Below are 11877 nucleotides of genomic sequence, written 5' to 3' on the forward strand. Positions count from 1 at the left end.
ACCCCCCTCACCCTTTATTAATTTAGCTGCAAGCCCGAGTGCGCTCACCTCTGAGGTTATCGCAGTTATCCAGTGTTTCATATGAGTGGACAGGTCGTTTAAAGCAGTGGTTTTAAACCAGGGGCCAAGGGCCTACTAAAAAGCCTCAGCAAACTTCAAAGGGGCCCTCAAGATGATTTCAAATGATTTTAAATAAGACAAAACAAGCTTTAAAATAAGTGAAAACAAATCAAAATCAAGATATTTCTTATTTTAATTCACCTCCACAACAACTGTATCATTTGAAAAACAGGGTTCCCACAGTCTTGGACAGCCTGAATATACAAGGTAGTCTAATTTTAATTGTGTGATTTCTAGACCTGGAAAAATGATGGAAATCATTCAAATCATAAAAACACTGTGGGCATTTTAAAAACAAATATGTTTTAACTGAACTATCCCATTTTATAATTATGCTAAGCTCTAAAATATTTTATCGGGAAGAAATTGGGAAGAAAATATATTTTTTAAATCCTTATTCTTAATCCATATCCATTAAATCACGAATAACTTTAAAAGTCATGTAAATGCATTGGTTGAAAAGAGTGAGATAGCTGAAGAACTATCTTAAATCATCACCCATTCCAATCAAGACATTCCAAACCTGTATGACTTACTTTCTTCTGTCGAACACAATAGAAAATATTTTGAACACAATGAAAGTCAATGGGGTCCAAAACACGTATTTTATTATATGCACAAAAGCAGTTGAAATGTCTTTGTTTAGCAGAAGAAAGTTAGTCATGCAAGTTTGGAACAACATGAGGGTGATTAAATAATAAAAGGATTTTCATTTTAGATGAACTATCCCAAAAATGGGGTTTTGGAAAATTTGAAAATAAAATGCTCAAAAGACTAATAAGTACAAAACGGTTGGTCAAATTAAATAAAAATAGAAATGTTAACACAACAGTGATCTGTTTTAATTTGAAGTAAATAGGCTACTGTTCTGTCTGGTCAGTCTATATCCAATGTATACAAAAAAAAGAAAAGCTTCAAATGACAAAGTCAAACACGACACAGCATCTCATTTAATCTGGGCTTTGGTCTTGTATCAATAGTATGAGGAGATACACAATCAGTAACAACCTCAAACCCAATACAGAATATGACCTTCAGTGTCCTAGGAAAACTTTTTTCCCACTCAAACGACCTTATTAAGAGCATCTTTAGTTTGAGACTTTAATAACTCTTAACATCCTCCATTGTTATCACTAAGCAAAAGCATAGACACTGGCGAACAGAGCAGGGCACAGAAACTTCTCTATCGATTTCTGCCTGAGAAACTCTCTAATGGTCCTTCGGCATAAAAAAAATGCACACACATACGGTTCTCAGGCCTCGCAGTGACCAGCTTGATCAATGTGGCCGGCGCACAATAATTCATTAACCTCTCGGTCGGACGAGTGCTCCACATTCTTCAAGGCTTGTATTGAACTCTTAAGCCATGTTAACTCCTGCTGCTCTTTTCTTTCATTAGTGACGACATACTTTCATTAGTCCCTCCACGGCAACCGGACTGGTAGAATGCATCCGTGTGCTGGTCCGAAGCGGAATGGCCTTTATGATGTCATAATTGGTTATTGGGTAAGGTTGGTGATATGACTGTAGAGCTGCTCAGTGAAGGCCTGCAGCGAAAAGCGCTGCAGTACCCGCTCTCTGCCAGCCTGTCCCATACGCTGCTTGAGTTTAGGGTCTGTAACAAACTTCTGCATTGCTTCGGAGAAGCACTCAAGGGTGGGTTCGCAGAGGAAGCCCGTTTCGTCATGGGCCACAGACTCTAGCGGTCCACCCGAGTTAACTGCAATAACGGGGCAACGTGAGTACATGGCTTCAATGGGTACAATGCCAAAGTGTTCATTGCTGGGGGTGTAAAGTACACAAGTGCTGCTGTGCAGCAAAGACAGTTTCTGTTTGTCTGAAAAAGAACGCAGGAATGTGACATGGTCCTCCAGGCCAAGAGAGGCCACTAGTGAGCGCAGCTCTTCGTAGTGCTCTACATTCTCAACCACGCGTTCATCGTAACCCCCCGCCATTACGAGGTGCACACGCTCCCATTCCCCCGTAGACAGACGCTCCTTCAGGGCCGCTAACGCTTGCAGCGCCAACGGCAGGTTCTTCTTGCGTTCGTAGCGGTTGATTGACAGAAAGAGGAAGCTCCGCCCTTCAGGGAGCAGCCCGCTGAGGTCCTCTACTTCATCATTGAAAGCTGCAGAGTTCAGAGAGGGATAGAGGACATCGGTGTGGATCTCAGCTAGTTTGGGGAACGTCTGTTTGAAGACTCCTGCCGTGAACTGGCTGTTGACCAAAATTTGATCGGCCATGCCTGTGGTCAGTTCCTCAAACCAGTCGATCGGGCCGCGATATAGGCGCTTTAGAGCAGAGCGACGCTGAGTCAGTAGTTGGTCAGGGAAATGACAGTAGAATAGGACTTTCTTCCTGTGGCGTGCCAAACGCAAAAAGGGAATACATGCTGAAACCTGGAAATAGGAGATAAAATTAAACCTGGTGGTTTTGATGAGAACAAAAGACTTTAGAGACTAAATACTTTAATATGCACTCATATTACTTATGAATGGGATTAAGTGCAGCATGCAATAAAGCGGAATATGTCCTGCCTTTTAAATAAAAGAACCAATCACCAATTGGTAGTCATCATGTCAATGGTGTTAGAAGCTCCAGTTTCTACAGAAAGTGTTCTGAGACTGGCGCTTAGGACTGCACATGCGCATTGGGTGGTCTAGCTTGTAAAATAAGCTTTTTTAAATGCTATTTGAGCATAAGAAACAACATTTATGGCACAGTTCATGTCAGATTTTGTTGCTGATTTGAAATATGTTATTTAAATGTGAGTTCGACAAGCAGTTTAAGAGATTTCTGGCTTCCCCCATTCAAGTAGATAGGGCTTGGTATTGGATTCACAAAATAGCTTCCCGGAGGTGTTGCAAATATGACCGCAGAGTGAACAGACTTTCCTTTGAAAGGGATTTTGATGAGAACAGCTCTCTGGAATACTCAATTCTGACTGGCCAATTGCAGCACTGAGTGGTCAAATGTTTCTCTATAATGACCACTACATTTTATTTGACCAGTGTCTATGGCACTACTGTGCTAGTTTTTATGTCTCTTGGCTTTTCTAGCAATGCCAAAATTATGGGTTTGATTCCCAGTCATTGTTGCAAAATAAACCTCTTCAAGGTGAAACAAGAGTCAAGACTTCTGTTGGGTTTAATTTTGTAAAAGATTACTTGTGAGTTGACTAATTATTACTTCCTGGTTCAAATATTCATATACGGTTTTCATAGCATTTATTAATATTCATTTATGATTTTTATGGCATTTTCAGTTCGCAAACAACTTACAGTTATGTAGAAGCTAAATATTTTCATTTTACAATAAACAATAATAAGAATTTGTCATTAGTACCACACTTTCTTATTTTGGGTCAGTCTTGACAAATTCGGTTGTTAAAGTTTAACTAGAGACTCACTCTGACCAGATCATTGAATCAATGAGTTGATGAATCGAGAATAGCTGCAATCAGATTAGTCAGGTTCTGTGTGATTGATATCTAGATATCTTCAGTTCGAAACAACAAGGAATGATATGTTTTTATGAAAAATAGTGGAAAAGTCACATATTATGCTTTGGAATGTAATGAAGAAGAACTAACAATAAAATACAGATACTTGAAAAATAAGTACAGTAACAAAGTACAAATAATGTTACTGTCCATCACAGATAATTATTGTTAACTAAAACTAAAACTATAAAAAAAAAAAAAACTTAAAATAAAATATAGTTGAAATCTATAGAATAAAAATTCTGATGAAAAACGTATTATCTTTGCAATTAACTTAAATAAACAAGTTTAAGTTGAAGTACTAAAATGACTAAAACTGAAATAAAGATATATTAAAGCTAAATAGAAAAATAATAAATATGATAAAAGCCCATACCATAATTACTCAAACTTAAATTAAATTGACATCTGAAATATAATATAAAAATAGTATATAAACAATACAAACGTAGTTAGTTTTAGTAGCATTAGTAGTTACCTGATCACAGAAAATAACGTCGAACTCCTCCCCACTAAAGAGCACAAGATAGAGAGCTAGGTAGATCATGCGCAGGTATGCACAGAGAGCGTGGAAATAACCAAACACGCTGGTGGGCAGCCAGTCGCCCACACACAGCACAGGCAGGTCAGGTGAGAGAGTCTCAGAGAAGCAGTGCTGGGGGTCATAGTGTGCCGTCCAGATCTGAACAGTGCAGCCGCGAGATTGCAGAGCTACAGCTGCGTCCACCACCAGACGCTCCGCTCCACCTATACCCAGATCAGGGTGCAGAAACACCACCCGAACCATCCTGTTCTGACCAGAACCTGATGAGTCAAAAGTGTAATGACAGTTACACCTCATTTTTAAGCTCAACACAAAGCAACTAGATTTTCCAGTTACTCTCTTTCCACAAAACCTAGTAATTATCACACATACACTTATATTTGCTTAGCTATCTAAATGGCAACATTTCATAGACATCTATTTTTACATACAGCTATTTATAAATACTATAACCTAACCCCCACTCTAACAGAAAAGCATTTTTACAGTTTTTAAAAAACTTTATTAACATGTATTCAGTTTTGACAAATTAGGACAAAACAAAAGGGGGAGGTTTTGTCAGATTTAGCTCACTTCTGGGTACACATTTGTTCCCAAAGTATGGTTAAGTAGGTACACACACTGCATAGATAAAGTTACCATTGTTTTTATCAGATGATTAATCTAAATTACATCTTAACCTTGATTACATCAAACATGTCATCATGGCTCTGTGATGTTACAACAGGCCAAAGCGCGCACACGTCTCTGTGCACGTTCACGTGTCCATGTCACTGGGACATCTGTCAGAAACTCTAATACCTTCTATTGTATATTATTACAGTCCTGTATCATTAAATGTCTGCAGATATCTATAAACAAGTGGGATACGCCACTTCAGAGTTGGGAAAACATCAATATTCATTCTTATTAGGCTATATACAGTATGTATGTCATATACAGTATATAAGTCTACCCTGCTACATTCTAAGTAGTGACAACATTGCACACAAAGCACATAAAATGTCATATTTGCTTTACACAAACTCAAATTGTGCTTACAGTAAAATGTTTAAAAAACATTGAGACGAGAAAACACGTACCTTTACCGTCAGGTGTCTGTATGAATGATCAAATATGGCTCAAAGTTCGCGATTTAGTGAAACTGGCTTCCTGATTGAGCCAAAATGTCTGCCCTACTCTGTGCACATCATCAATTGCACGCGACACGTCACTGCACTCTGTTTTACCGCCTTTGAGTTTTCACAAAATTCATTTAGAAGCTGAGCTGCATTCGCTGATTGTAGTTACCTTTATTCTGGACGGTTTTAACGTTTTATATCAAATTAGGTTTACAGAAGCATCTAAAATGCGTTTAAAGTAACACGCAGGACCACAGATCCGGTCAGGCGCTCTACTGGCTCCTATGGGGGGTCCTTTAGATGGCTGTCGTGGCCTTCTCAGCGAGACGTCATCAATAGTCTTTCTCTTGTAGTTGTCTGGATCGGCTGGAGTTCAGTTACAGAGGCAGTCACTTATATTCATTATTTTACCCGCAGTCTCCTGAAATATACATTATTCAACAAAATGGTAAGTTTCTTAATCCAGTTTATCGTAGATCTGGAGCTTTATAATAAATGTTTTGCGCGTATTAACAGTTATATCTGGATTGCTAGCTGTCTAGCCAGTCATGCTCTCTAATAACGTACCGTTATTGGAATAGTCTACCCAGTTCTGACGTTTAATTGCTTAGTAACTAATCACATGTGAGTTTCAATTACTAGCAGTGGGGTTTTGAATAGTATTAAGTCTTGTGCCAGACGATTCATATGCAGTTTGTGGGTTGGTTTGCTCACTAGCTGCAATCAGCGCATTTGTTTGGGAGACGTGGCTCTCTTGGACCCCCACACCAGCTCTTCAGTCTAAATCTGGTCCACTCTTTTACCATGAATACTATATTGTACTATTGATTCTACGTTGCATTATCTCACTATTATCTAGGATTGAACATCTAGTGATCTATATCTTTTAAAAAGAAATTATCGTGCTCACATATGAGTTATATTTTGTATCTTGGTGGAATTTATCAGCCATTTAAGATCTACTATAGCATTATTAACTTATTGTTCTTATTGTAACATGTTATGCCTTAAAGGTGGATATGCACAAGTTTCCGTTGGTGCCAGAAGGCATATTAAGTCAATCACTGCATTTGGTTTACCAAGTCCTTTATTTGTCTGTCATTTCAGCCTGGACCCGCAGCTAGTGCAACAAATGTTGGTGCCTCCAGCCGTTCCCCGAGTAAGACCGTGGCTCCCCGCGCTGCCGGCACCTCAGCCAGACAGAGGTAAGGAACCTTGCAAGAACAGTTTTGTTTGGGCCTTAATGCACCATCAAGCTGGATCTAATTGAGTTTCTGTGATTTAGATTTCTGAGTGATAGGCTATTGTTTATTTGGACCTCTATATGTGACCGTTGACAATCATTAGGCTCTATTTAATGTTTGTCCTGTGAATTGGACATCGTCAGGGTATGATTTACTTGCTCGCTGAACTGATTGTCAGACTCCTATCAGTTGGTTGGCATTTTAATTTAATTTGAGTGTTTGATAATATCTGACACTTTTATTTGTCTTGTATGTTAAAGCATGTTTTCTTGTTGTTGATTCCCTCAGGAAAGCCCCTAGCAGTGGCGCACGCAGCGGAGGCAGATCCACAGCATCAGCTGGCACAGGAGGGATGTGGCGCTTTTACACTGAGGACTCACCGGGACTTAAAGTGTGAGTACTCGCACAGAAGGATTTAGAACTCTTTCTACCCAAAGAGAGAGTAAAATATAAAATGTCATGAAAAAAAATAAAATAATAATTAATACTTTTATTCAGGAAGGATGCATTGCGTTTATAAATTAAAAATATATATAAATAAAGCGACAGTAAAGACATGTATAATGTTACAAAAGATTTCTATTTGAAATAAATGCTGTTCTTTTGAACTTTTTTTTCAAAGGATCCTGAAAAAAATTATCAAGTTTTCCACAAAAATATTAAGCGGTACAACTTCAGCTTTGTAATCACAGGAATAAATTACATTTTAAAATCTATTAAAATAGAAAAAGATTACTATGAATTGTTATAATATTTCACAGTATTATAGTATTTTTGATCAAATAAATGCAGTCTTGTTTGAAAAATACATTTATTTGTTTATCAGAAATGTTCATATAAATAGTGCTGTTAGTAACATTATATATAATTATTATTCAGTTATTCAAATATATAACAGGCATGTATTTGAAAATAGACTGCAGAAATGAAGCAATTTAAAAATAAAAAAATACAGGTATAATCAGCCAATTTAGATTTAACATTGGTGAAATTATCTTTTAGATGTTTATCAGTTTTTTCTTATTCCAATAAAAATCTTATGTAATATTCCTTTCCTTTTTTTATTGCTAGTTATTATGCCTTTAAAAAAAAATCATGCTAGACATTTTTATTGCTTAATTTAAGGACAAAATAAGAAAAGGTTATGATTTGAGGTACTTAATGTGCAGAGAACCAACACAGACGCTCATTTTTAATTCATCCCCTCAGCTCAACAGGAAGTGACACGAAAGGGACGGGCAGAGGGTTCTGAGAGGTTTAGCATTTATAAGGATAAACATGAAATTTTAACGACAGGAAATTGGCCTCATGGGCTCAACCTCCGTCTTTATTTGATGTCTCCCCTGCCGTTTCCCCTCCTACAGCTGTGTGCGCCTGTATTTACAGGCTCTCTCAATGAAACTAACTTCTGTTATAGTGTGTTCATCTACAGCAGTTTCTCCTTTTTTTAAAGAGCGGTTCTAGATTTCTAATGTTACATCTCATCTCATAGTTCATTCAATATGTAAGAATTATCCGAGCATGTCAGAATGGATTTGAGTGTGGTTACAGTGGCTGTATTTACAGTCTAGAGTCCCTTAGAGTAAGAGAGTCTGGAGTTATGAGTGAAGTCTTTTTCACTCTTTAGACTGTGTGTTTTGAGCTTAATTAAAGTTCCGTTGGAAAAGGTCACATCAATTAAAGCCTGAGGGGTGGGCCTTCTGTCGGCATGGTTACGCGGCTGCCTAGCGACTCAGGGGATGGTCAGTTCCTGCTTTAATAAAGCCCCACATTTTCCACCTAGCTCGTTAACAGTATCCTACTCGCCAGCATTTAGAATCCTAATTACACCGTCTTCTATCACATGATTAAGACGAGCAGTCCCGATTGGCCCACAGGGAGGAAGTTTGTGTCAAGCTTTTTATCTTAATTCCTCTCATATTCTAATCAAGGATCTTCTGAAATTTGAGAATTAGTTACTGAGTTTAGTCTGTCCATCCTCCACTAGGGGTCCCTCTGTCTTACAAAATTTTTTATGTTCATAATGAGATCTGGCAGTAATACCATCTATTTATTTTCCCCCTTCTTGCAGTGGCCCGGTACCCGTTTTGGTGATGAGTCTGCTCTTTATCGCATCTGTATTTATGCTGCACATCTGGGGAAAGTACACACGCTCCTAAACCCGCATGACCTCTGGACTTCACCGAATCTTAAGCCATTGGACTTGGACCAAACTCTGACCATCAACACCCTTTTCCTTTATTAAAACCTCCATTTCAAGGGGTTTTCACCCCCATTCAAGTTTACCCAGCCACTACAACCGTTTGGTAATTTACAAACCCTCAGCTCTGCCCTCCTTCCACCAGATCAGGACATCTTTTTTTGTTAAACCTTTGTACAAACTAATATGTAAAATTGTACAATAAAATGCTGTAAAACATTTGTCACAATTGTTTTGTTTTTTTCATCTTCACTAAAGGAAAAAACCAGAGGGTCTGATTTGTATCACAGGGCATAATTAGCACATCTCCAGGCTGTGGGATAAAAAGTGGTTGTATGCAAATGCGCATTCCAGACGTGCCAGTACTGTGCGAGCTGTTTTGGCTCCACCAGTCTCTGAACGTGACGTAATAGGTGTGCTATTATTCCAATTCCATTGAGCTTGCAGTCATGTCCTATCAACACTAAATCAACTGTGCCTGTGCAAAAACAATATCTTGCCCTGCCAAGCTCACAAAATTATATAAAAAGGGAATAAAAACTCAGAATTTCTTTAAATCAGGTGTTAATTTGTATTTTAAAACTGCACGATAGTTGACTTTGCTTTAAAATAGCAATTATATATTCCTAATCTGTTGTAAATGGGTAGATCTCTTTTTTTCAGTCACTGAAATTATGGGTTTCTCAGCATCCCAGGAACCAAAAAATCTGTAACTGCATAGTTTCGCGTCTGAGCTCCTCATATGATCTTTTACGAAAGTGGGCAGGTTTAACGTGCAGCCTTTAATGGAAGGGATTGAGTTGTAGCTGAGCATAAATGAGGGTTTAGACTAAACCAGGACTAGTTCTAAGTTCAATTAGGACATTTAAGTAGCTTTTATAAATGTGCCTTAGAAAAATACATTACTGGTGTGCATCTTGAGACAAAACAATGGTACTGACATGTTTTAAGATATGTCAGAGCAAGTTGCTTTCAGTTAAAACCACTCAAACATGCATTTTAGTCTGGGAATAGGCTTAAGCCTCGTTTGAAACTCAGGGAAGGAGTTGTGGCGGATGCAGGAATGTTTGAAGGAAAGCCAAGGCAAGTGGCCAACAAAATTGTACTGATTAGTAGAATTATAAAATTCATGCTATTTGAATTTATGAGGGATTCCATATGGCTTATCTTTTGGCTGAAATATACATGTACATAGCCTCAGTTTATCAGAAATCATCTTCACTTAAAAATAGATGAGCATTCCTTCCATTTGCAACACTGAGATACATGTTTGTCAAACATCTAAATAAAATGTTCTATTTTTGTATATTTAATGACCTACAGGATATATAGAGCCTGTTACACATAATTTAGGCATGCTCAGAATCAAAACAGGCCAGTTCATGTCATTTACCTCAGTTTATGGCATATACAATTTGAATAGTTCACCCTTAATATCCCTCAGAATTTCTATTCTAAATTGTGCTAAATTGTTTTTGCTGATAATATCCACAAACGGACATTAAAAAAAGCGATTTAGCTGTTGTTAGCGCGTATTCATAGAACCGAACAATCATAATCTTCAACCGACAGCATGAAATGATCCTGTAGGTGGCGCTGTGACCCACTCTTCCAGGTTAAACAGCCTCTCTCTGTGTCTGTGTGTGCGAGTTTAAGTCTATGTTCTTCATTATTCATGTCCTAACTGAGAGTAAGGTTTCCCTCTGGTTCATTCTAATCCCAACAGCTAACAACACACTCAGAATTATTCAGTATCATCTTAAAAATGGATCCATATGGGCAAGGAGTGCTGCATTTGAGTGTGTGTGTGTGTGTGTGAGATTGCATGGAGTGTGTTTTAATTGTTGTCTACTGGGCTCTATGTGCTACTTTAGGCTGAGATCCAGTGTTTATGACTAATGCATTAACGTACAATAATTTAAATCTCTGCGCCAGATACAAAAAAAGAGTGATTATAAATGTATTTATATTAAAAGCACAACATATTCAAAGAACACGGTGTCCATAAGGTACTTTTATATATATTTGTTTTAATATTTTGACTATTTTTTAAACATATACTTTTTTTTTCATATATTGCACCATTAGTGTTTTTACTTGTATATTTATTTTGACATGGATATGGGTCTATTTGCATATTCAAGGACTAGAGGAAGTCACTGAAAGGTTTTCAAATTTCTTTGAAATTTGAAAACGTGTCTGGGTGAGCGTGTTCACACCTCGAGATTCAGAGTTTTTTCTGTTACATTTTTTTTCTTCTTGTAACCATTTCCTGAGCTCTAACCACTGCCTGTGTAGAGGGACAGCCCCGAAGAAAAGACACTCACAGATATCACTAACAGCAGCTGCATGCAGAAGCTCATGCTTTCATATACACAGCTTTTAAAGGCCGCGTGGCTCATTTTCTATGCAGATACCTCTTCCTTTCTTTCTTTCTTTCTTTCTTTCTCTCTCTCACACACACAAATTACCAGACTTTTTCTTTCCTCAGAGGACACACAAACATTCACCCCTGTACTTCACTGATATCACTTTCAACACATTTTCTGTATCATTTTTTTTTTTACTTGTTATAATTAAAATTATAATACAATTATTTCGAGAGAAAGGGAGTGATGTTGAGAAAACCAGAAGTGGAGCGGATCAGTTTGGAAACCCCAGGTTGGCAGTGGCAAGTCAAGGTGGAAATGCAGGTTTAGCTCATTTTCAGAGGATGTGGTTCAGGAAAGAGTGCAGTTTGCCTCCGCCCCCTAAAAGTTGGTATGGTGGACCCTTCCACTTGGGGAAATTCTGTGCAATACTGGAACAAGAAAGTTGGGAGGGGGGGTGGTCAGGTCTAAACGGGGTCCAAAATTCTTTGTGATCCGATGACTCAAACCACATTGGAGGTATAATAAACCCCCACGACATCGCATTTGTAGTGTAAATGTTAATGTGTTGTTGATTAAAAGTCCGCCTACTCAACTGTCAGTCATCCACTGTGCTAAAACTCGGTTTTGAACATTGAAAGTAAGATATAAAAATTTGGCAAAACACACACGTTCCTGAAATGGAACACACAAGATGGATGACAATACCAAGTGTAAACAGGCCAGGTCATGCCTAAATCTGGTCACTTTACACCATTCTGTCAAAACAAAACACGA

General features: G+C 38.0%; 2 protein-coding genes across 2 annotated transcripts; one reads left to right on the forward strand and one right to left on the reverse strand.

Moving 5' to 3' along the window:
* Positions 1–230: 230 nt before the first annotated feature.
* On the reverse strand, positions 231–5364 carry alg2 (ALG2 alpha-1,3/1,6-mannosyltransferase). The gene is made up of 3 exons (XM_084435320.1): positions 5249–5364; positions 4101–4426; positions 231–2519 (listed from the first exon to the last, which is right to left on the reverse strand). Exons 2-3 carry the CDS (start codon positions 4407–4409, stop codon positions 1620–1622), a joined length of 1209 nt encoding a protein of 402 aa, XP_084291446.1. The 5' UTR covers positions 4410–4426; positions 5249–5364; the 3' UTR covers positions 231–1619.
* Positions 5365–5540: 176 nt separating this feature from the next.
* On the forward strand, positions 5541–8952 carry sec61b (SEC61 translocon subunit beta). The gene is made up of 4 exons (XM_084435321.1): positions 5541–5735; positions 6395–6492; positions 6820–6924; positions 8603–8952. Exons 1-4 carry the CDS (start codon positions 5733–5735, stop codon positions 8688–8690), a joined length of 294 nt encoding a protein of 97 aa, XP_084291447.1. The 5' UTR covers positions 5541–5732; the 3' UTR covers positions 8691–8952.
* The last annotated feature ends 2925 nt before the right edge of the window (positions 8953–11877 follow it).

Source organism: Rutilus rutilus (assembly GCF_951802725.1).
Source record: "Rutilus rutilus genome assembly, chromosome: 17".
Classification (NCBI taxonomy): Eukaryota; Metazoa; Chordata; class Actinopteri; order Cypriniformes; family Leuciscidae; genus Rutilus; species Rutilus rutilus.

Coding starts and splice junctions, on each gene's coding strand:
- alg2 (XM_084435320.1), bottom strand. CDS start 4,409: ATGGTTCGGGTGGTGTTTCTGCACCCTGATCTGGGTATAGGTGGAGCG. Junction 2,520..4,100: donor ACGTTATTTTCTGTGATCAG/GTAACTACTAAT, acceptor TCCTATTTCCAG/GTTTCAGCATGTATTCCCTT.
- sec61b (XM_084435321.1), top strand. Junction 6,493..6,819: donor GGCACCTCAGCCAGACAGAG/GTAAGGAACCTT, acceptor TGATTCCCTCAG/GAAAGCCCCTAGCAGTGGCG. Junction 6,925..8,602: donor GACTCACCGGGACTTAAAGT/GTGAGTACTCGC, acceptor CCCTTCTTGCAG/TGGCCCGGTACCCGTTTTGG.